Source organism: Diutina rugosa (genome assembly GCF_008704595.1).
Source record: "Diutina rugosa strain CBS 613 chromosome Unknown scaffold5_size317247, whole genome shotgun sequence".
Lineage (NCBI taxonomy): Eukaryota > Fungi > Ascomycota > Pichiomycetes > Serinales > Debaryomycetaceae > Diutina > Diutina rugosa.
The window spans coordinates 190,000-213,254 of record NW_022995213.1 but is presented as its reverse complement, the minus strand read 5'-3'; the positions used below and the strand labels follow the sequence as shown (position 1 = coordinate 213,254).

General features: G+C 46.9%; 11 protein-coding genes across 11 annotated transcripts; 6 read left to right on the top strand and 5 right to left on the bottom strand. All coding sequences in view use genetic code 12, as the record gives it.

Annotated features, from left to right (window-relative positions):
* Positions 1-588: 588 nt before the first annotated feature.
* CEF1 (Cef1p) lies at positions 589-2,313 on the top strand (the record flags this gene model as incomplete). The annotated part of the gene is made up of 1 exon (XM_034158713.1): positions 589-2,313. One exon carries the CDS (start codon positions 589-591, stop codon positions 2,311-2,313), a length of 1,725 nt encoding a protein of 574 aa, XP_034009549.1.
* A 627-nt stretch (positions 2,314-2,940) lies between these two features.
* DIURU_005700 (arginine--tRNA ligase) lies at positions 2,941-4,752 on the top strand (the record flags this gene model as incomplete). Its single annotated transcript, XM_034158712.1, has 1 exon — positions 2,941-4,752. One exon carries the CDS (start codon positions 2,941-2,943, stop codon positions 4,750-4,752), a length of 1,812 nt encoding a protein of 603 aa, XP_034009548.1.
* A 471-nt stretch (positions 4,753-5,223) lies between these two features.
* On the top strand, positions 5,224-5,895 carry DIURU_005699 (superoxide dismutase; the record flags this gene model as incomplete). The annotated part of the gene is made up of 1 exon (XM_034158709.1): positions 5,224-5,895. One exon carries the CDS (start codon positions 5,224-5,226, stop codon positions 5,893-5,895), a length of 672 nt encoding a protein of 223 aa, XP_034009547.1.
* A 938-nt stretch (positions 5,896-6,833) lies between these two features.
* DIURU_005698 (uncharacterized protein) lies at positions 6,834-7,433 on the bottom strand (the record flags this gene model as incomplete). The annotated part of the gene is made up of 1 exon (XM_034158708.1): positions 6,834-7,433. The coding sequence occupies one exon, from the start codon at positions 7,431-7,433 to the stop codon at positions 6,834-6,836; it is 600 nt and encodes a 199-aa protein (XP_034009546.1).
* A 261-nt stretch (positions 7,434-7,694) lies between these two features.
* Positions 7,695-8,489, top strand: DIURU_005697 (methylthioribulose 1-phosphate dehydratase; the record flags this gene model as incomplete). The annotated part of the gene is made up of 1 exon (XM_034158707.1): positions 7,695-8,489. The coding sequence occupies one exon, from the start codon at positions 7,695-7,697 to the stop codon at positions 8,487-8,489; it is 795 nt and encodes a 264-aa protein (XP_034009545.1).
* A 1,085-nt stretch (positions 8,490-9,574) lies between these two features.
* On the bottom strand, positions 9,575-11,365 carry DIURU_005696 (uncharacterized protein; the record flags this gene model as incomplete). The annotated part of the gene is made up of 1 exon (XM_034158706.1): positions 9,575-11,365. The coding sequence occupies one exon, from the start codon at positions 11,363-11,365 to the stop codon at positions 9,575-9,577; it is 1,791 nt and encodes a 596-aa protein (XP_034009544.1).
* A 2,536-nt stretch (positions 11,366-13,901) lies between these two features.
* DIURU_005695 (alternative oxidase) lies at positions 13,902-14,915 on the top strand (the record flags this gene model as incomplete). Its single annotated transcript, XM_034158705.1, has 1 exon — positions 13,902-14,915. One exon carries the CDS (start codon positions 13,902-13,904, stop codon positions 14,913-14,915), a length of 1,014 nt encoding a protein of 337 aa, XP_034009543.1.
* A 186-nt stretch (positions 14,916-15,101) lies between these two features.
* DIURU_005694 (uncharacterized protein) lies at positions 15,102-16,976 on the bottom strand (the record flags this gene model as incomplete). Its single annotated transcript, XM_034158704.1, has 1 exon — positions 15,102-16,976. The coding sequence occupies one exon, from the start codon at positions 16,974-16,976 to the stop codon at positions 15,102-15,104; it is 1,875 nt and encodes a 624-aa protein (XP_034009542.1).
* Positions 16,977-18,133: 1,157 nt separating this feature from the next.
* On the bottom strand, positions 18,134-19,231 carry MSW1 (tryptophan--tRNA ligase; the record flags this gene model as incomplete). Its single annotated transcript, XM_034158703.1, has 1 exon — positions 18,134-19,231. One exon carries the CDS (start codon positions 19,229-19,231, stop codon positions 18,134-18,136), a length of 1,098 nt encoding a protein of 365 aa, XP_034009541.1.
* A 401-nt stretch (positions 19,232-19,632) lies between these two features.
* On the bottom strand, positions 19,633-20,349 carry CKB2 (casein kinase 2 regulatory subunit; the record flags this gene model as incomplete). Its single annotated transcript, XM_034158702.1, has 1 exon — positions 19,633-20,349. One exon carries the CDS (start codon positions 20,347-20,349, stop codon positions 19,633-19,635), a length of 717 nt encoding a protein of 238 aa, XP_034009540.1.
* Positions 20,350-20,489: 140 nt separating this feature from the next.
* DIURU_005691 (uncharacterized protein) lies at positions 20,490-23,246 on the top strand (the record flags this gene model as incomplete). Its single annotated transcript, XM_034158701.1, has 1 exon — positions 20,490-23,246. The coding sequence occupies one exon, from the start codon at positions 20,490-20,492 to the stop codon at positions 23,244-23,246; it is 2,757 nt and encodes a 918-aa protein (XP_034009539.1).
* Positions 23,247-23,255: the final 9 nt, after the last annotated feature.

Sequence of the window (23,255 nt, the reverse complement as noted above, 5' to 3'; positions counted from 1 at the left end):
GAGGCTTCGTTTTTAACGGTATTTACGAGACAAAGGTCGTTTGACCTGTCACATGGCTCAACTACAACTTTCCTGAATTTTCAATATTCTTTCACTTCTATGTGTAAATTGCGCAAAGAAGGTTAGAGCGTGACTGATGAGATAGTGGGGTTAAAAGTGAGGGAGGCGCCACCACCTAAACCGGAAGGTAGTGTTGGACACCCCACGCATTGGGGCTTAAAACAAGCTTCATCACCTGGGGTACATGATGCCGCCATTCGCCGGGACCACCGGTGATTGCTTCGATTCGGCAAAAGTAACAATAGCGTCATTCACCGACCGGCGCTAGACACACGGCGTAAGGGGGTAAAGCATAGACGTGACAGACAAACATCGATCAACATTGAATGAAGGTAAACCTTATGAGGCTTAAACTTTTCGATCTTAGTTCGACAAATCAAAAGAAAAGATTTCCTCACAACAGTTTCATTCACCCTTAAATCATATGAGGGGAATTTTTCAGGATATTGTTCGTGCAGTTCGTACCGCTTCTCCCCTCATCCCCGCGCGCTTCACCCCATCGAGGTTCCCTTGTGAGAGAGATTACTGATGCCCCCGGTATATGTCAAGGGGGGTACTTGGAGCTCCACCGAGGATGAAATCCTCAAGGCAGCTGTTCAGAAATATGGGCTTCACGAATGGCTGCGAGTGCTGTCTCTCCTCCCGAAAAAGCTGGCCAAACAAGCCAAAGCCAGGTGGCAGGAGTGGTTGAACCCTCAAATTATCAAGCTGGAATGGGTCAGAGAAGAGGATGCAAAGCTTTTGAGTTTGGTAAAGGTGTTGCCTAATCAATGGCGAACCATTTCTCTGCTCATGGGCCGTACACTGACTCAATGTGCCCAGAGGTATCAGCAGTTACTCGATGAGGTTGCTGATGGTGCCGAATACGCAGATTTGGGACTCAGCGGGCCTGGTATCGAAAGTATACCAGGGACAGATTTGGGTATCAACACCGCTTCGATGGATGCTGTGGATCTTGAGGACAGTGGTGACGAACAAGAGCAGGAAATGTTAGTGGAGGCCAAGGCGCGTCTTGCCAGCAACCAAGGTAAGAAGGCGAAGAGAAAGGCTCGAGAACGGCTCCTCAAAGAGCTGCGTCGGTTGGCTCTCATCCAGAAGAAACGTGATCTACAAGAAATGGGGTTGCGTGTCAGTCTTTCACGCAAAAAGAAGCTGAAAGAGTTTGATTACAACGCCAATATTCCTCATGAGCGCGTACCTCTACTGGGTTTGTATCAAGTTGATGATGAGAATGAGGCTGCTGCCGCTGACTTGCAAGATTTCGAGATGAAGGTCAAGCGTGAAGGACAGGTCCTTCATCGTGAATCTAAGAAAAAAGAGAAGACCACGGAAAGCAAACGAACAATTCAAGGAGCTGCAGAACTCATCAACGATTTGTCCAAAAGACCTAAACTTGATTTACCCCTGGTATCGCTGAAATATGATACGACTCTCGACACCCAGATCGCTATCAACAAACAACAGATTCTCGAAGAGAGTACTGAGTCTTCAACAATTGACTCCAAATTCCTAAAGGCATTATTCAAAAAGCTTCCGGAAGCGAAATTCGAATTTTCCGCGGTTATACCTCCGTTTGGCTTTGGCGAGACAATCGACCTCATGCCAATCCCTGAGCCTTCCGTGGCCCAACGCCTTGCTTCTCAAATCGATGATGAACAGGCAAAGACCCGTCGACTGCAGGCAGTTCAAATGCGTCTTCCTATCCCTATCGATCGCATACGTGTTCCAGATGATAATGATGACTCTTTGACTCAGAAAGCACAAGAAATGTTCAATCAGCTTGTGCGTTCTGATTACCGTCGATATGTTGATAACTCGTACCGCGCCCCACTTGTTGACGATCTCGAGCAAGCCGACCTTGATCGTATCGAAGAACTCGTACAGCAGCAGAGTCACACTCCAACACATGAGATGGGGGACGTTCCAGCTTACAAACTCCCTCAATTGACCGAGGAAACTAAGGAAGCTATCGGTCGCAAAATCAAGGAGCTTCAAGACAAGCATACAAACAAACGTCAAGATCTCGATTCCATCACCGACATGTTTGCACAACGCGAAAAAACATTGCTTAAACGGATTCATGAGAAGTATGCTCAGTTACAAAATCTTGATACTGCTTTGGAACTTTCACTGAAATTTAGCGAAGATGAACAACGCTGGGGCGAAGCTGACAAGGTGAGATTGGAACGGTTGGTGGCAGAGATTGGTCAACAGGAGCAGCTACAACAGATGAACCTTAGACAATCGGCTTAATTATAGATATCGATAATTTGCATATATACCAGTCATCTTTTTTTTCAATTATTTGGAGGAGTGTTCTTGTCATTTTGCCTAATATGCTTCAGGTTGCAATGAAAAGTTATCTCAAGAGCAAGGAGGTAACAGTAATTCTGTAAACCATTGGGTGTAGAGATTGCATCAAAAATGGGTTTAGAAACCATATCCCCGGAAACTGGTATTTTCTGATTATGCAAGAGGATCATAAAGGGCGTTATGTGTTTGGCCTAGGTACCCGCTGATGTAAATAAGTCAACCTAACGATCATTGACTTTCACTACCTGTTCGCTCAAAAGCTTATGATTTTCTGAAGTGTCATATAGACTATTGGTTTGAGTTGAATTCGCGTAACATCTTTAGTGTGATTCCGACAAACTAGAATGAGTTCACCTCCATACGACAAGGTCATATTTCAGTACGATTGTCAAGTTGAAGCATCTGTTTCATTAGGCACAGAATGTACACCTTATCAGGTTCATTCAAACGTCAGCGCTTGATAGGCAATGACTCAATTATTCCTGTATACAGTCCTCATCTCAAACAACGAGGATTTTCTGAAAAGTCGTAATGCGCTTTCTTGCAAGTACCAGACTATTTTCAAGGATGGCATCAGTTACGCAAATTACGGAGGGGCTTAAAGGATTGGGCTTGGCTCAACCTGAGGCCATGCCAGCTTCGCTCCCTGAATACAATGTTTACGATGTTATGCGTAACTACATTACTGATGAATTGCACCGCATCACCAAGAAGGACAAACTGATCATCTTCTCGGCTCTCGACACTACCAATGTCTTGGAAAAGGGTGACTTCATTATGCCCGTTCCTCGTTTGAGATTGGAAAAGGGTACCGATCTCAAGGAAAAGGCCACCGAATGGGCTCAAGAATTCAACAAGGGCGAGTTTCTCAGTCAAGTCGTTGCCAACGGTACTTTCCTTCAATTCTACTTCAACAAGAACTTATTGTTCCCTGTCGTTATCAAGGATGTCTTGAAGCGGGGTAAGGACTATGGCTACCTCCCCTTGGCCGAGGGTAAGAAGGTGATTGTTGAATTTTCCTCGCCAAACATTGCCAAGCCTTTCCACGCTGGTCACCTCAGATCGACTATCATTGGTGGTTTCCTTGCCAACCTTTACGAAACTGCTGGTTGGGACGTTACCCGTATCAACTACCTCGGGGACTGGGGTAAGCAATTCGGGTTGTTGGCTGTGGGTTTCGAAAAATATGGTAGCGAAGAGGCTCTTGTGGCCGATCCTATCAACCACTTGTTCGAAGTTTATGTCAAGGTGAACAAGGACATTGAGACCGAAGGTGAAAACCTGGCCACCAATGAAGCCGCTAGAGCGTACTTCAAGCGTATGGAGGATGGTGACGAAGCTGCTTTGGCTATCTGGAAGAGATTCCGTGAATACTCCATTGAAAAATACATTGACACTTATGCTCGTCTTAACATTAAGTACGATGTCTACCTGGGTGAATCGCAAGTCCTGCAAGAAGCCATGAAGAAGGTTATTGATCAATTCAACGAAAAGGGCCTCATTCACGAAGACCGTGGAGCTAAGTTGATCGATTTGACTAAGTTCAACAAGAAGTTGGGTAAATGTCTTGTGCAAAAGAGTGACGGTACTTCTTTGTACCTCACCCGTGATGTTGGTGAAGCCATCAAGCGTAAAGAATTGTACAAGTTCGACAAGATGATCTATGTCATTGCCGCTCAACAAGACTTGCACACTGCTCAATTTTTCGAAATTCTTAAGCAGATGGACTACCCTTGGGCTAAAGACTTACTTCACGTTAACTTCGGTATGGTGCAAGGGATGTCGACCAGAAAGGGTACCGTCGTGTTCTTGGACAAGATTCTTGAAGAGACCAAGGAAAAGATGCATGAGGTTATGAAGAAGAACGAAGCCAAGTACGCTCAAATTGAAGACCCCGAAAAGGTTGCTGACCTCATTGGGTTGTCGTCGGTCATCATGCAAGACCACTCGGCCAAGCGTATTAACAATTACGAATTCAACTGGAATCGTATGTTGCTGTTCGAAGGTGACACTGGTCCTTACTTGCAGTACGCTCACTCGAGATTATGCTCCATGCAAAGAAAGTCGGACATCACCGAAGAAGAAATGTTGAATGCCGAGTTTAACCTTTTGGTCGAACCGTGCGCCGAGAACCTTGTGCGGACTATTGCAAAGTGGCCCGAGGTTATCAAGCGGGCTTTGACCAACCACGAGCCCCTGACCATTGCTACCTACTTGTTCGATCTTTCGCACATTGTTTCGTCATGCTACGATATATTGTGGGTTCACGGTCAGGAACGCGACGTGGCTACGGCTAGATTGGCGTTGTACATGGCGGCGAGACAAGTGTTGAACAACGGTTTGAGACTTTTGGGTATCACTCCGGTGGAAAGAATGTAATGGGAATAATGATATAAATAGGCGATACACGAATTATAACAATTTCATAAAGGGCTGCGACCCATTACCCCGCGGTATATCCGGTAATCTCACCATCGCACCTTACCTAAATAGGCGCCAGCCCCGATCCGAGCGAGACCAATGAGAACTGACGTAATCGCAGCAATGAATACGGGCCCGATCAGATAACCCTTAATGCAACAGCCCCATAGCCGCCTCAGAATTCAAACATTTTCACCACATCCCAGGGTCAGTTTTTGATCGGCCCTTTACTCAACTTGGACAGTAGCTACTTTATCTGCCCCTCAAGTAATAGATTTTTCTTCGTAGTTCATCGCGTTGCATTTGAGGTTGTGGGCAAATGGCTATGTCCGTGTCCTGCACAATGCGCCGGGGCCGGAGACCCCGTGCGAGACCCGGTTTTTAAAGGAGACAATTTTCACTGCTTTTGCTGTAAATACCATTACCAATATGTTTGCCTTGAGAAACACTGTCCGTGTCGCCCCTAAAGCCTTCCCCCGCTCGTTCATCGGCGGTGTCAGAACTAAGGTCACCTTGCCTGAACTTGACTACCCCTTGAACGGCTTGGAACCTTACATCTCGGAAGAAATCATGAACCTCCACTTGAACTTCCACCAAGCCAACTACGTTAAGGGTTACAACACTGCCATTGAACAAGCTGCCGAAGCCAAGGGCAAGGGTGAAGTCACCAAGATCGTTGACTTGCAAAAGGCCATCAACTTCAACGGTGGTGGTTACGTCAATCACTGCTTGTTCTGGAAGAACTTGGCTCCCACTACTCAAGGCGGTGGTCAAGCTCCTCCTGCTGACTCCAACTTGGCTAAGCAAATCAACCAAGACTACGGCTCGTTGGAAAACTTGATTGCTGAAGCCACCAACAAGATGATGGGTATCCAAGGTTCCGGCTGGGCCTGGATCGTCAAGAACAAGGTCACCGGCTCTCTTGACGTCATTACCACCGCTAACCAAGACCAATGCCCTACCACCCACGTCCCCTTGGTCGCCTTGGACTGCTGGGAACACGCCTACTACCTTGACTACAAGAACGCCAAGGCCAAGTACTTTGAAGCCATCTGGCACGTTATCAACTGGAAGGAAGCTGCCAGACGTTTCGACCTTTAAATGAGTATTATATATATTTCCAATTGACCCCGTGAATACATAATGCGGTGTCTAGAATTTGGTAGTGCCAGCTTCAAAAGCTTATTTTGTCAACATATTCATTTCGTCTCAAGCCGCGCTGGCTGTTCACCATCATGAGGAAATTTGGATTCATGCAATTGTCCCATTGAAGTCGTGGAGAGCGTCATCAAAAGTCTATTTTACAAATATAGTGCCGTATTGGCAGTGAGGCTGGCTCAAGTAGACCACAAGATAACCGAACGTGACTGTACTCTCTCGAGGCGTGTTCCTACGTGGGGACCCACCACCAGTGTCGGCTGACTTTCTCATTAGCAAACGAATGCCAACACTGTCCACATGTGCTGGCCGTACCAACGCAGACTAGGGTTTTGTGTCGGCAGAATGACAACGCTCAATTGTAGTGTGACGTTGTCTGAAATTGGGGGGGAATGTGCATCGACACCTACGTAAGATACGGTCGTAATGGGGATAGTGCGGTCCATGTGCTATGACGACATATACGGGGGAAGTATAAAAGATTAAGGGTGCCGGGGGTCGCCATTCCCAGTTAGTGACCTCATGTCTGATTATTCATTCTTCATTTTGATCATCATCGCCCTTGTTGTTCGTATGTTTTACCTCGAGCTGCAAATGAATGACGCTGAGTTCGAAGGGCGCGGATACAATCGTTACTTTTACCCAGGCGAATACCACCTTCATCGGGGATTTCGAATGTTGCGACCGTTGTGGGGAGGTGGGCGTCGCCAACCCACCGCAGTTCTCACACGATCGCGAAACCCATTCTCACGGCATCCATACAAGGCGGACTTATTGCCGCCTGAAGGAGCTGGTGTTGCCTCAGGTATCGGCGGGCCTCGTTATGCCGAGTACCCTCCTCCTCGTTATTGATTAGCTTAATGAAGTACTGAATTTTTCACTTAATTCCGAAGCGCACGTAAACGTTCAGCCAACTTGTCTTCTTTCTCCTCAGAAATGCCCACAACAGGAGCGTTAATTTCGATCTGAGTTTCATTGAGTCCTTGCTTCATTTCGATACCAGCTTCATCCGCCACTTGACTCATTAACTCGTCAACCTGGTCTTGCGGCGTGGTTAAAGCGTTCACATTGTTTGTAGTGGCTTCGTAGTAATTAGTCAGAGCATCAAGATCTTCAAATTGAGACTCAAACTTGTCCATGACCATCAGAATGCGTTCGAGATTCATCGTTTGTAAGGCCTTATCCATCCCACGAATAACTTGCGACATGTTGCCTGTGACTGAACGCATCGTCACGGCAGTTTGCACTCTCAGAGCCACCGCATCAATACGCAGTGCCAATCTCAACAAGTTGACTCGTTCGTTGGCCTTGCGAATGGCATTTTGGGCATAGAGTTGAGCGATATCATTATTGCCCTGGGTGAGAGCCTTCTTTATTTTAGCTCTTTCCTGGGTTTCTTCCTTGGCCGCCTTCGCGGCTTGACGGTTAAGTTGTTTAGCGGTAAACTTGAGTTGGAATAACAGTTGTTCAAGACCGGACATGGAGTTGGTGGCGGGTGGGTGGCACTATAATTCGGTGCGGGTGAATCGTTGAAGTCGGCGACATCCAAGTATGGTAGCGCCGCGATGTCAAAGTATACAAAGATGAAGGAGAAGTGCTTTGCTGCGATAGGAACATTTACAATGACATCGAATATGTCAACTGTAACTCTGAACAATAAGCGCCACAGTAGTTCCTGCCTGTCACGTTACTAGTGAAGAATATATACTGAGATCGCGCACGTGTGTCTGATTCGGTTAACCATGTCTGCCCCATGTCATTGTGCCCACGCCAACCAAGACCTGGCCGTGTCTAAGCCAGGCTCTCAATCGAACGTACCTGAATACTCGGACCCCAACCACCCGGCTAATCTCATTTGCGAGTTGTGCCGCTTATTTTATGATAATAATTGGGTTACTGGTACAGGAGGAGGGATCTCTATCCGCGACGTCGATGGCCCTGACCCCAATATCGTCTACATTGCTCCTCTGGGAGTTCAAAAGGAGCGTATTCGGCCGTGGGAGATGTTTGTGGTGAGCTTGCCGGATGAAAAGCTTCTTCAATCGCCTAATGACTGTCCTCCTGAGTTGACGAAACTGTACAAGTACAAGCCTCTGGCGTGTACCCCGTTGTTCATGAGCTGTTATACCATGAGAGACGCTGGTGCTTGTATTCACACTCACTCCCAAAGTGCAGTGATGGTGACATTGTTGTCGCAAGCCACGTTCGAAATCTCACACATTGAGCAAATTAAAGCTTTGCCAAAGTTAGAGGTCAACGAAGAGGGTAAAGTGGTCAAGGTGGGGTCGATGCAGTACTATGATACCCTTGTTATTCCTATCATCGACAATACGCCTCATGAAGAGGACTTGACTGATTCGTTACAGGAAGCCATTCGCAACTACCCCGGAACATCAGCAGTTTTGGTCCGTCGTCATGGTATCTATGTGTGGGGTGAAACTGTGTGGAAGGCTAAAGTTTATAACGAAGCCATTGACTATTTGTTAGAGTTGGCGGTAAAGATGCACGCCGCGGGAATCCCCTGGGTGAAGAAATAGATCGGAGTAGTAATAGAGAAACGGGAATCGATAAATCTGCTTTTATTAAGTGTCTATAAATTTCCTCTCCATGTCAAATGCGTTTAAATCGTGTTAATTTCATAACGGGTTTTTCGTATCTTTGAGTGTAGCTCCTTTAATCTTGAGCCAATCAATATTTTCATCATCGTCAATTTCACCTACACATACCACCATACCGCCTCTTAGGAAGTAGATCCCTAGGTCTAATTCTTGGTTATCCTCGTCATCCTCATCAATCACTCGCTCAACACAGCTGGATATGACAACGTTGGACTGCTTATCGCATCCTTGCAACACCCCCTCAAATAATCGGCCATCAGTCGTGATCACTCGGACACGCTTATGGAGAATACTGGTTAGTTCATACATGTATGTGTGGTGAAACTCATCAAACGAGTGATGAAACGCGCGGCGAACGTCAGCCATGCAATGACGAGAATGTTGCAACAAAGAAGTCCCTCACATTAATGAACTCAAAAGAAGAATCGCCACTTAATTTGCCGGAGTATGCTTTGAGGGGCCATCAGCCTCCGCGAGACTCACATCCTGATTGTATTGCTTGTGGCAAGGATCGAAACGATTTGGCAACCTGGGCGACGAAGCTTGAGCTCGAGCTGATAACAATGAAGGCAACTTTGGAAGAGTTTCAAAAGTCTATCATTCAGTCTATTGAAAGGGCAGTTAATGGGATCTCGGCTACAAGTCAAAACGATAACGGCGGTGGCGCACTTGATGGCATTTTGGATAGACAAGACCAGATTCTTTCTCAACTTGAATCTATGGAAACGAAGTTCAATCAGCTTCAATTGCAAGTTCGACTGATTATTCCACGTGCAAAACCTTCTAGATCCTGTTGAGCAATTGTGTCTATTACTTTTATTCATATATGCATTAAACAGCCCCTCAAATGTGTTGTAATGGTTACACGTAATGTTGTCAACGGGCTGGCTTGAGATAGTTGATCACTAGCAGTATCTCGTACACGGTATCTTGACTCGTGTTTGTGTGTATATGATTGCTTGGAAACGAATCGATTCCGACTTTGCATGAGGACCTTAAGCAAATCAGGAAAGGACATTCCAGAACTTTTCCCACAAATTCTTTGGGGGTTCTTCTTCAAATTCTTCATCGTCATCAATGTTTCTTGCCCCAGTGTCAATATCACATTCGTCCTTAGGCATCAAGATCGAATTCCAAGTAAATGCCTTCTTGGTAAACCCATTGAACACAAAGTGGAACACAATCCAGCAAAAAATGAACAAGATGGGGGAAATGTATGAGGTGAAGAACTTCGAGGCATCAATGTCCCAGAAAGCATCGAACCCCTGGAATAACACGATGAGAAAAATGAAGCCACACGCGTAATACGAACCATAAGGCATGAATTTCGCCTTGAATGGCAAGGAGTCTCTCGAGATCCCGCGCAGACGCAAGATATTCATGAATCGAATGTGGGTGAAAGCAATACCACCCCAAGCGATGAGCCCTGCAGTGGACGAAATGTTAAGAAGCCAGTTGAATGCCACTGTACCCAGATCGGACACAGCCAAGTAACCCAACGAACCAATGGATGCGGTGAAGAGCACCGCAACCCAAGGAACACCCCAACGGTTAGTCCGCATGAAAAATTTGGGAGCCACCCTCGATTCAGCAAGAGCATACAAAATTCTCGAACCCAAGTACACGTTGGAGTTACCAGCAGAGATCACGGTGGTCAAAATGACAGCATTGAAGATTTCAGGAAGCACCTTGGTACCAGCGTTTTCCATGGCGATGATGAAAGGGGAGGCAGCAGTACCATCACCCTCGAGTTTGGGGTCATCAAAGGGGATCAACACTCCAATGAAGAACATGCACAAGACGTAAAAGATCAAGATCCGGAACAAGACCTTACGGATGGCCAGTGGTAAAGCCTTTCTCGGGTTACGCGATTCACCAGCAGCAATCCCGACAGTTTCACAACCTTGGAACGTGAACGCAGCTGACACCAAAGATTTGAGCCAACCCAAGAATCTACCAGTGCCAATCGGGTTTTTCACAAGATACCCAGGACCCCAGGGGCCAGGGTGTCTCCAATAACGAAACCCAATGGGACCAGTCTTACCTGCACCGCACATGATACAGAGGGCATAGATGATCCACCCCAACACAGCGATAACCTTGATCAGGGCGATCCAGAATTCGAATTCACCATAAAATTTCACTGGGAATAAGTTGAAGACGGTCAAAAGGACGAAGAAAATCGAAATCCAAGCCGCCAAAGGGACGGCGTAAGTCCAACGCTCGATAACTTGACCAACGATAGATAATTCCAAAGAGAAGGTGATAGCCCAAGAGAACCAATAGTTCCACCCGTTGGCAGCCCCCAACGCAGGTGACGCCCATCTTGCGACGAATTGAGTGAACGACCCGGTGACGGGAATATAAGTGGCCATTTCTCCCAAAGCTTGGGTGACCGTAAACACTAACGTCGTCATGAACACGAACGAAATAAGCGACGACACAGGACCCGCAAGCAGAAGGGTGGTACCAGTGGAAATAAACAAACCGGTACCAATAGTACCCCCGAGAGCGATCATGGAGATCATCCGCGGCTTCAAGTCTCGTCTGACTTCCTTGCTATTGCCTTCATCTTCAACTTCGAAGTCTTTGTCGGACACATAATCACCTTTTTTCTCCAAGTCGTACGGGGATGAGTGGGTTTGCACACCGGTCAGAGATCCTTCGGTAACATGTTGGGAGCTCCGACGAGACTGCGGGTGTGAGCCCACATGAGAGAGCTTTTGCTCAATCTCGAGTGACAGCATGGGAATGTTGATGTCCTCCGGTTCCGGTGTCGTGATGTTGAACACCATATCTGCTGAACGCTAACGAAAAAAAATCTGGGGCTGCGTAGGTTGAGTATATATTCGCGTATGCAGCAAGAACGGCAATGGAGAGGGCATCGCTTCCCTGGGTCATTTGACATATTCCGGCGATGCTTTCCTGTACATGAACGGTTTTCCTGCACATAGGTGATCAAAATGCCTTACGGTTTATCGATGCGGAAAGTGCCTTATGGATAAGCTCAAATGTAACGCAAAAACCTGCTTTATCTTGGGGTAGTTCTTTTCTATCTTCACAGATTCTCTCCCCACACTTTCGCTTTACTGAGTAATCGCTTATTTTGCTGAAAATGATAGGCCGTCAAGTCGCTTACTTCAATCCGTAGAGGCTCGCGAGACTTCTATCATAATTCGAGATTCTGAAGGAAATGCCTCCATCGTCGATTATCCTGCAAATTGGGTTAGCCGATATCGGGCTCCGCCGACGACCCGCGATGTTAAACCCTTAAACATCGAGTGAACGAGTTAGACAGTCACTGCCGACTTTTTATGAGGTCCCTCTATGCCTTAGATTTGTGTGATCATCAATTGAACTAATATAAGGATGAATGTTCATCTATCTTCGCCGCACAAGACTCGAATTCTAAAAAACGTTATCCACCCCACTTTAGTCGCCGTGCAGCAGCGGCGATTTCTTTGTCAAAAAAAAAAGAACGACCTCGGGGAGGATTGAACTCCCGATCTTGCGATGTCCTGTGTAAGTAACAGTCGCACGCCTTAACCACTGGGCCACGAAGTCCCTTTCTGACAAATTTTATTTATCTTATTTATAAAGTTAAGAAGAGAAGGCGATTTTCCCGCTTGCTCAAATTCATTGTAGAGTTGGTTTGTGCACTCTGAAAAGAGATAACAAAATAGAAACTTTTTTGTGTCTAAGTTATTGAGCCGGTCAGCTATCTATTTGCTGCATTTTCGCAATTTTCCCTTCAATAATTTGAGCCAATGTGTATTTTTTGGTCCGCAAGTGATGGAAAGTCCCACATAAACGTTTATTGCGTGAACTTGCTTCTGAAATTGATCATAAAGCAAAGTTACAAACGAATTAGGGCTGTTCTACATCTAACAGATGAAAGAAAAGAAAGAAAAACATTTATTGTCCATTGTTTATTGAGGAATAAATCACAGTAAAGCGGTGGATGATAGTTTACTCCCTTCTTCTTTACGAATACATAAATGGAAGGTGAATGTGTAAACATGAACTTCTTTTAGATTTCGCTTGGCTTCATATTTACATTCTGTGCAGTCTTCAGGTAGTTGTGGTTACCCGCTTTCAAATCAATATTCGAGTTTTAATGCATTCGCCACGTAAACTCACTGAGCAAATTAAATATTGTTGGCATTTCTTTTGTCATCAAAACCTCATCAAATGCCCTCGGCAACCTTTACCCGCCTGGTGCATACCCCGAAAATTTCTTTGGAAGCCCGATATTATAGTGACGTCGCAAGCGAGTCGAAATTAACGACACCGGCAAACACTATCATCGCCTAAATAATTGATTTCTTCCTGTAGTAAAGCTTCTGTTCAATCATTTTCTTTTGTTCAAAAATTAGCTCAAAATGTAGTGATGACGGTGCACGGACTGTCTCTAGAAACATCAAAGATTTTGGTCATGTGTTTATTTTAGCCACGTCGGATGTGTACTTCAATGCACCGGAAATCTAAGAGAACTTGTGTGATACGTAAACAAAAGACTAAGAGTTCGGTCATGACCATAGTGGAAGACGTTTGTACATTCGTTGATAATTCAGACTCATTTCAAATTTGAGCAATTGGCAATTCCAGAATGAAAAGAATTTTAACTCTAGCTCCAATAAAATGCGTCAAACCCAAATAAGTAATGTAAAGGGCTCTAGACATCAGCCTCAACTCACCCCTCCTCTCAAATGTAGCGTTTTTGGCTTTATATTGTGAATGGGGATATAAACTACATGCTAACCATGTAGCCAAACATCGATGAACTGGTATATGAAGCGATCTTAGTGTGTTACCTGAGAAATTAGATACCTAGCTCGTTAACTATTTCATATGTCATATTTTCTATTGGGTCACGGCCTCCCTTCCATCCGGAGGTGCACAATCGAAAAAGTCAACGTTCGCGACCCCTGTCGCAGCCGCGTTTGCGGAAAATTTCGGAACGTTGAGGACGCCTCAATAGCCGTGTGACCACACTCATGACGAGGATGGAAGAGAAAAAAAATTCAAACGCCGTTAGTTGGATTAATCCATTCGTTGTAATCACCCAAGTGGAAGCACAAGTACAACTCAAAGGTTTATTCAATTAATTTAAGTGGTTATATGAGTCACTCACGGGCTTTGTGCTTCGACTTGGCGTAAATTATGATTCCGACTTCCCCCATTAAATTGACTCAAGCATACTCCGCTTCCGACACATACGGAATTGACGTGCGCGCATCAAACGCCGCCTGCAATTTGCAGCCACTACCAATAAACGCTATAAATACTCGATTACCGCAAGCTCAACTCTATCAATTCACACTTCAAACAATGATGCTTACAAGAACCATCTTACCAAACTCTTCCCGAGTGTTCGCTCGGTATGCGACTACTATTGCCAGCAACCCCCACACTCCTCAGATCAAGAATAAGAGTGCTGGCGGATTGGGTATCAGCACTAAGGTGTACACCAACGATGAGGTTGCTCAGCATGATGACAACAAGTTCATTTCGCATGCGATGTTCCCTCACCCCAAGTGGACTGACGAAGATTGCGCTTTGGTCCAAGTTGAGCACCGTGAGCCTCAAACTCTTCTGGACAGATTCGCCTACAGCGCAATTCAATTTGTCCGCAAGTCGTTCGATTTCGTTACAGGCTACAAGAAGCTGGATAACTTGGATGATACTTTCAAGGGTACTCGTTATGAAATGACCGAAGCGAAGTGGTTAACCAGAGTAATTTTCCTCGAATCCATTGCTGGTGTACCCGGTATGTGTGCTGGTTTCATCCGCCACTTGCACTCACTTCGTCTTTTGAAGCGGGACAAGGCCTGGATTGAAACTCTACTCGACGAAGCTTACAATGAACGGATGCATTTGTTAACTTTTATTAAACTTGGTCAACCGCTGTGGTTTACCCGTTCCATCATCTACGTGGCTCAAGGCATTTTTACCAACGTCTTCTTCCTTGCATATTTGGTAAGACCTAAGGTTTGCCACCGTTTGGTAGGGTACTTGGAAGAGGAAGCTGTTGCAACTTACACTCATTTGTTGCATCAATTGAAAAAGGGCGAACTCAAACAGTTTGACCACGTCCAAGTCCCCAAGATTGCCACCCAGTACTGGTCCGAATTGAACGAGAACTCCACCTTCTATGATTTGGTTGCCAGAATCAGAGCCGACGAAGCCAAGCACCGCGAGGTTAACCACACCCTTGCCAACTTGTCGCAAAAGTCTGACAGAAACCCATTTGCCTTACAAGTTACCCCCGGGAAGCCCGAACCCAACAATGGCTTGAAAGTGACCCGCGGGACCGGTTGGGAAAAGGATGAAATGACTCTTTGAGCTGTATATAGAGACCTACGAAGTTATGACTAATTAGCACATGAATACATATGAATTTGAGGTATTGTTAGATAAGATGATATGTATTGTTAATTATAATATGGGTTGACCAAAGCAACACATTGTTCATTACTGTGAGCTTCAATCAGCTATCGACTCATCGCTCTTGGATGCATGGACATTATGCTAGGATTTTTCGTCATCATTACAGAATTCGGTATTTGGTGTCAGAGACTTGTGTTGGACCCAAGACATGTCGGTGTCGGTGCGTGAGGCCTCAGGTGGAGGCGACAGCTTGGCTAAAACCGGCAGTGACGGCATGAGGGTGACTTTGTCATCATCCCCATCAAGAGGAGTCAAGTTGTCACCAAACAATGCTTGCCAATCAGTCTGAGGATCACCATTCTTTGTATCTTCAATTGATTTGGCAAGCAATGCCTCAAACTCAACTAATTCCATGTGATGCGATGCTGGTGGAAAGTTTTCCTTGTCATCCTCTTCAATCCCAACGTCATCAAGATTGATCACGCGGGTGTTCAATTTCTCAGCTATCATTGGAGGAGTAACGCCCATGGGAGTGATGCCAGCATCCAGGGGCAAATCGATATCAGTTAAAGGCCCACCAAATGCATTGATTTGGTTCATGAGATCGTTAAATTCGTTGTTGGGGGTACGTCCCACTGTGTTTTGTTGTTTTTGAATGGCCTGGTTGATCACCAGGGGAGTATGCAGGGGGGTCGCAAATTTGGAGGGTGACAGTGCTAGCTTTGAGCATGAGTTGCGGTGTGATTCAGAATGCAAGATATTATCGCCTTCATTATCCAGCTTTTGCTCCTTCTTTCTGCGCTCATCCTTAAATTTTCTTTGCTGCTTATACTTGCGTACCACCAGTTCTGGACGCATGAACCCTTTCGCCCTCAAAAAGAGGTAACACGCGTTACATAAAGGGCCATACATTCCTTCGTAGAGCCGCTTATCGAACTTGTCTGTTTCACGAGGGATTTCATGGTAGTTAGAGTGGAAGCCAGTTTCAATGTATCTCCATGAAGGCAGCATTTCAGCCCGACAATTGTTATTAATGCAACAAAGCCCATGGTTATCGGGTAATGTATTACCCGCCACGATATGGCAACGTTTGGAGTCCAAGTCTTCAACGTCTGGAAGAGCCTGGAACTTATGATCAAGCATGAACGTGTCTTCATTATCATCGTTGGTGCGGAAACTATTGGTGTAGTCATTAGCGCGATAGTCGCCATTATAGTCGAGGTCATCCGTTTCGTCACTCAACTCTTCGTGAATAGGCAGTGATTGGAGGGGGTAGTTCGTTAAGACCAGCCGAGTACGCATGGCACGAGCGGTCGGGGTTGAAGCTGACTTATTGTTCCGCGCCTGTCGGTTCATGTCTTGGAGGAATGGCGCCAGCTTGAATCGGTCTTTGACCAGATTCTGATCAAACCGCAGTTCGCGGCTTTGCTGATCGGCATTCATGACGGATAACAACAGCGGAGTCGCCGAAAACAATGGAAGCGACTTTGTGCGAGTAGCCTTGACGGCGCCCAGCGCCGATCCAATGCGTGACCTCTTTCCCGACGTCGCCGGTGCGGAATCAGCCTGACGTTTCTTGTCATAGCCGCCAAATACTTCGATGGTGTTGAGCTTGAGTCGGATCTCCAACGTCCACAGAGCTTCACGATCATCTCCAAACAAATTGGCACTCATATTCTGGCATACTCTTCCTGCCACCATTCTCAGTTCGTTGCCATTGAGGAATTGGCTGAGGTTTCCGTGACCGACAAAAGGTTCGTCGGGCTGTTCGGTGATGTCCTTATAGTAGACAGCGTAGTCACAACTGTCAAGCTTGAAGTTGTCGGGTGACCCTTGGACGATTTCCATCGCACAAAGTTTGAGGTCGACGCCACCGACGGTCATGGGGTCACCATTGGCACCAGCTATCTCCGCCAACTTGACGGGGAACTGAGTTTGAGTTCGAAGAAGGAATGGTGTTTGTGAATCATCGAAAGTGTATAACACCTTGATTGGCATCCTCCGGGTTTCAGTCATCCTCGTCAATTGCCCGAGTTGTGCCCGAGTGGTGTTGCTGCTAAAAATTCTGTGGTGGGTGTGCACACCTGTATTAGGCTGGGTTTCGCAACGATGCCTCAGTCAAAACAACGCGCGCGCGTCAGGTCAAGAATGAGACGCGTTTTCAGGGCTAAAACGACGAGCGAGAGGGCGGAAAAAAACTAGGCTTTGGCCGAGGCACAGTCCCAGTATTTATAGTGCGACTCTTACTCGGTGGTCACTTAGCTAGCGGGATTAAGGGTGTCCTCCTGTTTACGACGTCTCTAGCTGCATTGATCGCGCGTGTGGAGCCCGGGCCGTTGCTGACCAACGATGGGGTTGCTTCTCTCCTTTCGCATCACCTGCCGATCCCGGTTAATGATAAGTGCCTTAGGCAGTAGCACGAGTCGTCGACGTACGCCCTTTGTCATGTAATAAGCGGCATGGCCTTGCGTGAGTGCTGGCTGAGCCCGCAGCTAATCAACACTGATGACCATTAAAACCGGTAGGAAAGGAAGATTATGGTTTTGAGGGTGGCCCTTCATATCTTTCGGTTGGAGGTACCTTGGCTAAGTTACGGTTGCTCGCTAGTTGGCGCATACATGCTTAAATCGAGATGGTTGACTTCCCCATTCGCTGCGACAGACGTATGCATCAGTGCTCAGAACCAAATCATAACCCCGAAGAAAATTGTCCATCTTTCCGTAGCCATTAACATGAATAATCCATGATGATTTCATTTGATGGGGATGGTTTGTGTGCTTCGGGAATTTGATGTTTGCTTATTTTTAGGCCTGCCGCCCAGCCCCCCCTGTAGATGCGTATTCTCCCCCGCGCACGACATGTCGGGCCAGCAGATTGTGACTGCCAATCAGAATCACACGACCTTTTGTGGAGGTAAAGGAAACTCCAGTAAAAGGTTCATCGTTTGTAGTGGGCGAGAATCCCCGTTCGCCACCGCGTGACCAAGTTTTTAGGGATGAGAGAGATCGGGACACGATGCTCCTGCAAAAATGCGCGCCCCAGATTTTTGGCTGCGAAAAAATGTGCTTACATCGAGTCAAGTCAAATATATGCAAAAATTGTTGACGACAACAAAGTCGACCGAAATATATACAAATTAACCACTATTTATATCAACAATGAACCCAATGTGGTTAGTTGAGCCCAACAAGCGTGCGGATTTTAGTAATATTGGCATCGGCGATTGCTTTGGCCTTCGCAGTGCCTTCATCCAACACTGATTGCAAATAAGCAGGGTCGTTAACGAGTTTATCGTACATTGCCCGCTTAGGACGGAACTCTTCAATAAGAACTTCCGCGGTGTAGTCCTTGAGTTGTTTGTGAGATGTCATGTGCTTAATTTCGGCTTCAACTTCTTCAATGGTTCGATTCGTAACACCAGCAATGATCAGTATTAAATTGGAGACTCCGGGTCGTTGAACAGGATCATAATATATGGTTCCTTGAATGGAATCAGTCTGCGCCTTGCGAACCTTTTTGCTAATTGCATCAGCGTCATCAGTAACATAGATACAACCCATTTGGTCAGGGTCCAGCTTCGACATCTTCTTTTGAGGGTTTCTCAAACTCAAGATTTTCTGCAGTCTGGACAATAATGTGGTGGGAATGACGAAATGGTCAGTGTTGTATTGATGGTTGAACGATGATGCCAAGTATCTCGCAAGCTCCAAGTGTTGCAGTTGATCATCACCCACAGGGACATGAGTGGCGTTATAAATGAGGATATCTGCCGCCATAAGTACTGGGTAGGTGAATAGCCCGGCTTTGGTACGCTCCAATATCTTATCATCGAAAATCAGCGACAGTTCCGCATGTTGTCCCTTCAGCTTCCACTGGGTCATACGGTTAAGGAAACCCATCCCAGTGATACAGGTCAAGATCCAGGTGAGCTCAGTATGGGCAGGTACCAGCAGTTGGTGGAAAATGGTGCACTTTTGGGGATCAAGGCCAGCGGCGATGAGACTGGCAACAGCTTCGGTACGGCACTGGCGAAGCTTATTCGGATCCTGAGGCATAGTAAGGGCGTGTAAATCGGCAATGCCATAGATGTAACGACTGTTGGGCAGCTCAGATTCGGAGATGTTCTTCCACGCCTTGATGGCGCCAAGGTAGTTTCCCAAATGGATATTACCCGTGGGCTGAAGAAGAGAGAACACCGTCGAGTTGGCCGGTACCTTCGGCACCACCTCGAGCTTCTGTACTGTCTTCAACACTCGCAAAGACGATCGCATCAGGCGGAGGGCAGGTTCGCGCTATCGCATCAAATGTGGCACGTAAACAACTTAAGCTACCGGCTTTGTGCAATGAGCTACAAAATCGTGTGAGCCATAATTTGGTGAAATTTGATAAACAACTCAAACGAATAGATAGATTGAAAACATTAACGTCGTAAAGAGTTGTGGTATTTCTATTCAAATAAAAATAATAAAAAAAAAAACGCATTGCTGGTGATGGCAATGGGTGTCTATATAAAATCACTATGTCATGGATAGGATCTTGGACTCACATCGAGAATAATTAAGCACGGGCAGACGAGAACTCTCGGATTGGTGATTGGTATTCAGCACTATTAAACCCTATGCAGTCGTTTTCTAAGTCAGGACGAAGATGCACACGACAGATGACATCGACGTCACTTGCGGTCGCAAATGAAACCACCGTTGACGTTGTTGACTTCAATACCATTATCCTGCAACCGCTTCTCCAACTTTTGCCGCTGTAACTCCCGCCAGCGGTTCAACTTCAGATACTCGTGGAGCTTGAATCCAAACACTCGGGGCACGTACATCTGCTTCAGGTGGATGGGGATGGCCTGAGGGAAATTTTGGAAAAACATTGCCGGGAACGACGTGCCGAAATAGGCGCCGTCAACCACGGCGTGGCGTCCCAGCTTGGGGTTGAATAAGTCCTCGCACTTGGCGCAGTATAACTTGACCGGAGCCACCTTGGGCTGGTCGTTGAGCCCAATAGGCAATAACGGGTGCAACTGGCAGTGTACCCGGGGGCAGTAGCCAAAGTCTCCCTGTCGGTATTTTTCGAACATTTTGTTGAGCCCCCTCAGCGTCAAGATGTAACGGGCGTGGATGAGCCCGTACAACATGCGAGCGTTCTGTTCCAACTGTTCCCGGGCCTCGACCGGGTGGTTTTCTATGTCGTTGATATCGGTGATGATGTCAATAAGCACCAGCAACTTCAGCACTTCTTGGTTGAGACCGGTGAGGTTAAATCGATCTCTGATGTACTCATCGTCAATGTCGCAGAAGTACTCGTTCCCCTTGATCCCCAAGAACAAGTCGATCCAGTACTCGGTAAACTCCGACAGTGTGTCGGCCACGTACTCGTCACCCATGGCGATGGTATCCCATTGTAAGATGCCATCATTTGTTCGCGGGCCCGCGAGCGCGCGCAGCACCCTCCTCCCGCCGCCAGCACCTTGAGGGACAACCGCTGGCGAAGGTGCGAAAACCGCGCTGAGGACGAGTTACGGCGATGAAGTTTGTCGCCCACGACGCCACCCCCGAGCTCAGATGTGTCGACGTCAATCGCGACTACGTCATCACCGGTGGCGACGGCCTCGACGTCTACCCAACTCTGCTGTTGAGTCCCGAGCACGTGACGCTTACCCCCCACCACATCGACCACCCCGCCATCGTCTACACCGTCGCCATTAAACCTACCAACAATTCGGTGGTGTTTGGCGATAATGACGGCCATCTTTGGTTCTACGATATGGATGACGCCGACAGTGCCCCCAGAAAACTCTATCCCATGGTGGAGCGCAGCTCGCGGCCCCAGATCGTGCTGATTGCCTGGGACCCGTGTGGCCACATCTTTGCCTTCAGTACCGATGATGCCAAAGTGTGGATTTATGATCTCATGAGACAAACCATACAGGAGCTCACCACGCTTGATCGGACCAAAGAGAAACCGCTGATCCAGCGACTGTTGGCATTTGACCCTACAGAGAACTATCTTGTCACTTGTGGCGACGATACTATGGTCTACGTCTACCAATGGTACACTAGTGTTGGCAATTACAAGTTCAGACTCGTCCACAAAAATACCAAGCTCGTCAACTCGGTGCCGCTCCTTTGTGACCAACGCCGCATCTCGTGGCTGCCTGATGGCGAGCTTGTCGCCATTCCTCTGGCGCTGAAGCAGCATACCACTCTTATTTCACTCATGTCGCTTTCCCAAGGATGGAACCATCGTGTCAGTCTCGTTGGCCATGGTGTCGGCTGTGCTGGCGCTCAGTTTAATCCGAAGGTATTCACGTCAGCTGAACCGGCGACAGGCGAAACAATCTATTTCATTTTGGCATCGATTGACACCAATCGCAACTTGGCCATTTGGAACACCACTAAAGAAAAGCCTATCTCCACTCTATCGGAAGTGTTCAAGAGCGCCGCGGTGGATTTAGCCTGGCACCCTGATGGCCAACTTTTGGCGGTGGTCTCACCTGAAGGCAAGTTGGGCGTAGCCTACTTTGAGCCCAAGGAGCTCGGAGTTGAGGTGGGCCCTGAAGTGCTCAAACAATTGAAATCATTACATGATGAACACGTGAAGCCGATGGATTTCAAATACAGTGATGCACCGCCTCAAAGAGGCAAGAAAGCTCAAGCAATTGAGATGGTCGACCAACTGCAAGCTATCGACGTTCTTAAAGAAAAGCCGGAGTCCGGGTCAACCGAAGTCGTCAAGGATGAAAAAAGTTCAACACCCGCAGCGCCGACTGAGGAGGATAAATCTCCGGTGTTTGGCGAAATTGTACCTGAGATTCCCGAGGTGGACACCCAAATCAAGTCGGAAACTCCTTCGACACCACCGACGACAGCTGCCCAACCCAAAAGAGGCAAGAAGCGCGTCACTCCCGTCACCGCCTCGGCAACTAATCAAAAAGTCACCACAAAAGATGGTAAGAAGCGAGTGAAACCTACCCTTATATCAAACGGCACATCTCTGGCGCTGGCGCTGGTGCCGGCGATCTCATCCTCAATTGAGCAAGATCTGGGAATTCCAAAGTCGCTCATGGAGTTGAATAAGACCAGCTATGGTGTCAGTGAGGCTTACGCAAAACAGATCAAACGATCGAAGCAAGAGGAAGGGACCAGCAAGAAGCTAAAGCGGGACCTTGAACCCGTGAAGTTTATTGGTCTGGTTATGGTCAATCCCACGATTGCATTCTCTAAAGTGAGACTTGCTACCCCCAAAGTTCGTCTTCATATTCAGGTTGGTACTCCGAATGGTACGTTGGAGATCAGAAACGGTAGTGGTAATGAAACCATGCCGACGAGAATCTCGTTTCTTAAAAAGGAGCGCCAAGTGTGGTGTGATTTCATCCCGCGATACGTTCAGCTTGTCACCACTAGCGATGAGTTTTTGGCTGTGGCTACACTGGATGGTCAAATCATTATTTACGCACAGGATCTGGGCAGAAGAATATTACCCCCAATGATGCTTGGAGCGCCATTGGTATTCTTTGAAAGCCAAGGTCCGTACCTTATGGCGGTGACTCTGGTGGGTGAGCTTATGGTGTGGGATGTGACTCAGAAAAAGATCCATCTTCTGACAACGCTTGCCCCCGTGTTGGAGTTATCAGCAAAATTCCAGGAAGACGGTCTTTCTAAAAGTGACAATATCACTATGTGTCTGGTGCTGGAGAAGGGTACTCCCGTGGTCACGTTGTCCAATGGTGCCGGCTACTTATACAACACGGGCATGGCAGTGTGGCAAACGGTCTCTGAGCTGTGGTGGCTTTTTGGGTCGCATTATTGGGATCTGAATGAAGATGGTGATGCTAGCGCCAAGAAGGATGGTGATAAGGAAGGACTGATTCTTGATTTACTTGAACATCGTACTAATGATGAGGTCATCCGCAAGACCCGTACTGGACGGGGCAAGTACTTCAACAAGATCAATAAGAACATGATGATGAAAGAAGGTTACGAAGATCTCGAAAACTCCATCTCCATTTCTCATTTGGAAAACCGCATGCTTGTGTCGCAATTACTTGGTGAACAGAAAGAGTTTTACAAACACTTCCAAACTTATTGCTCGCGTATTTGTGAGCTTGGGTTAAAGACTAAGTTGTTTGAAGTGTGTCAACGGTTACTTGATCCCAGTACCCCGCAGTTTACTGATAAAAGCAATCATGATCTCTTGCGTGAGGTGGTGGAACTGTGTTCTAAGCACCGTGATGTTCAACGCATTTTGATTCATTTTGCGAAGAAGTTGGAATTAGTCTAGGGATAGTGT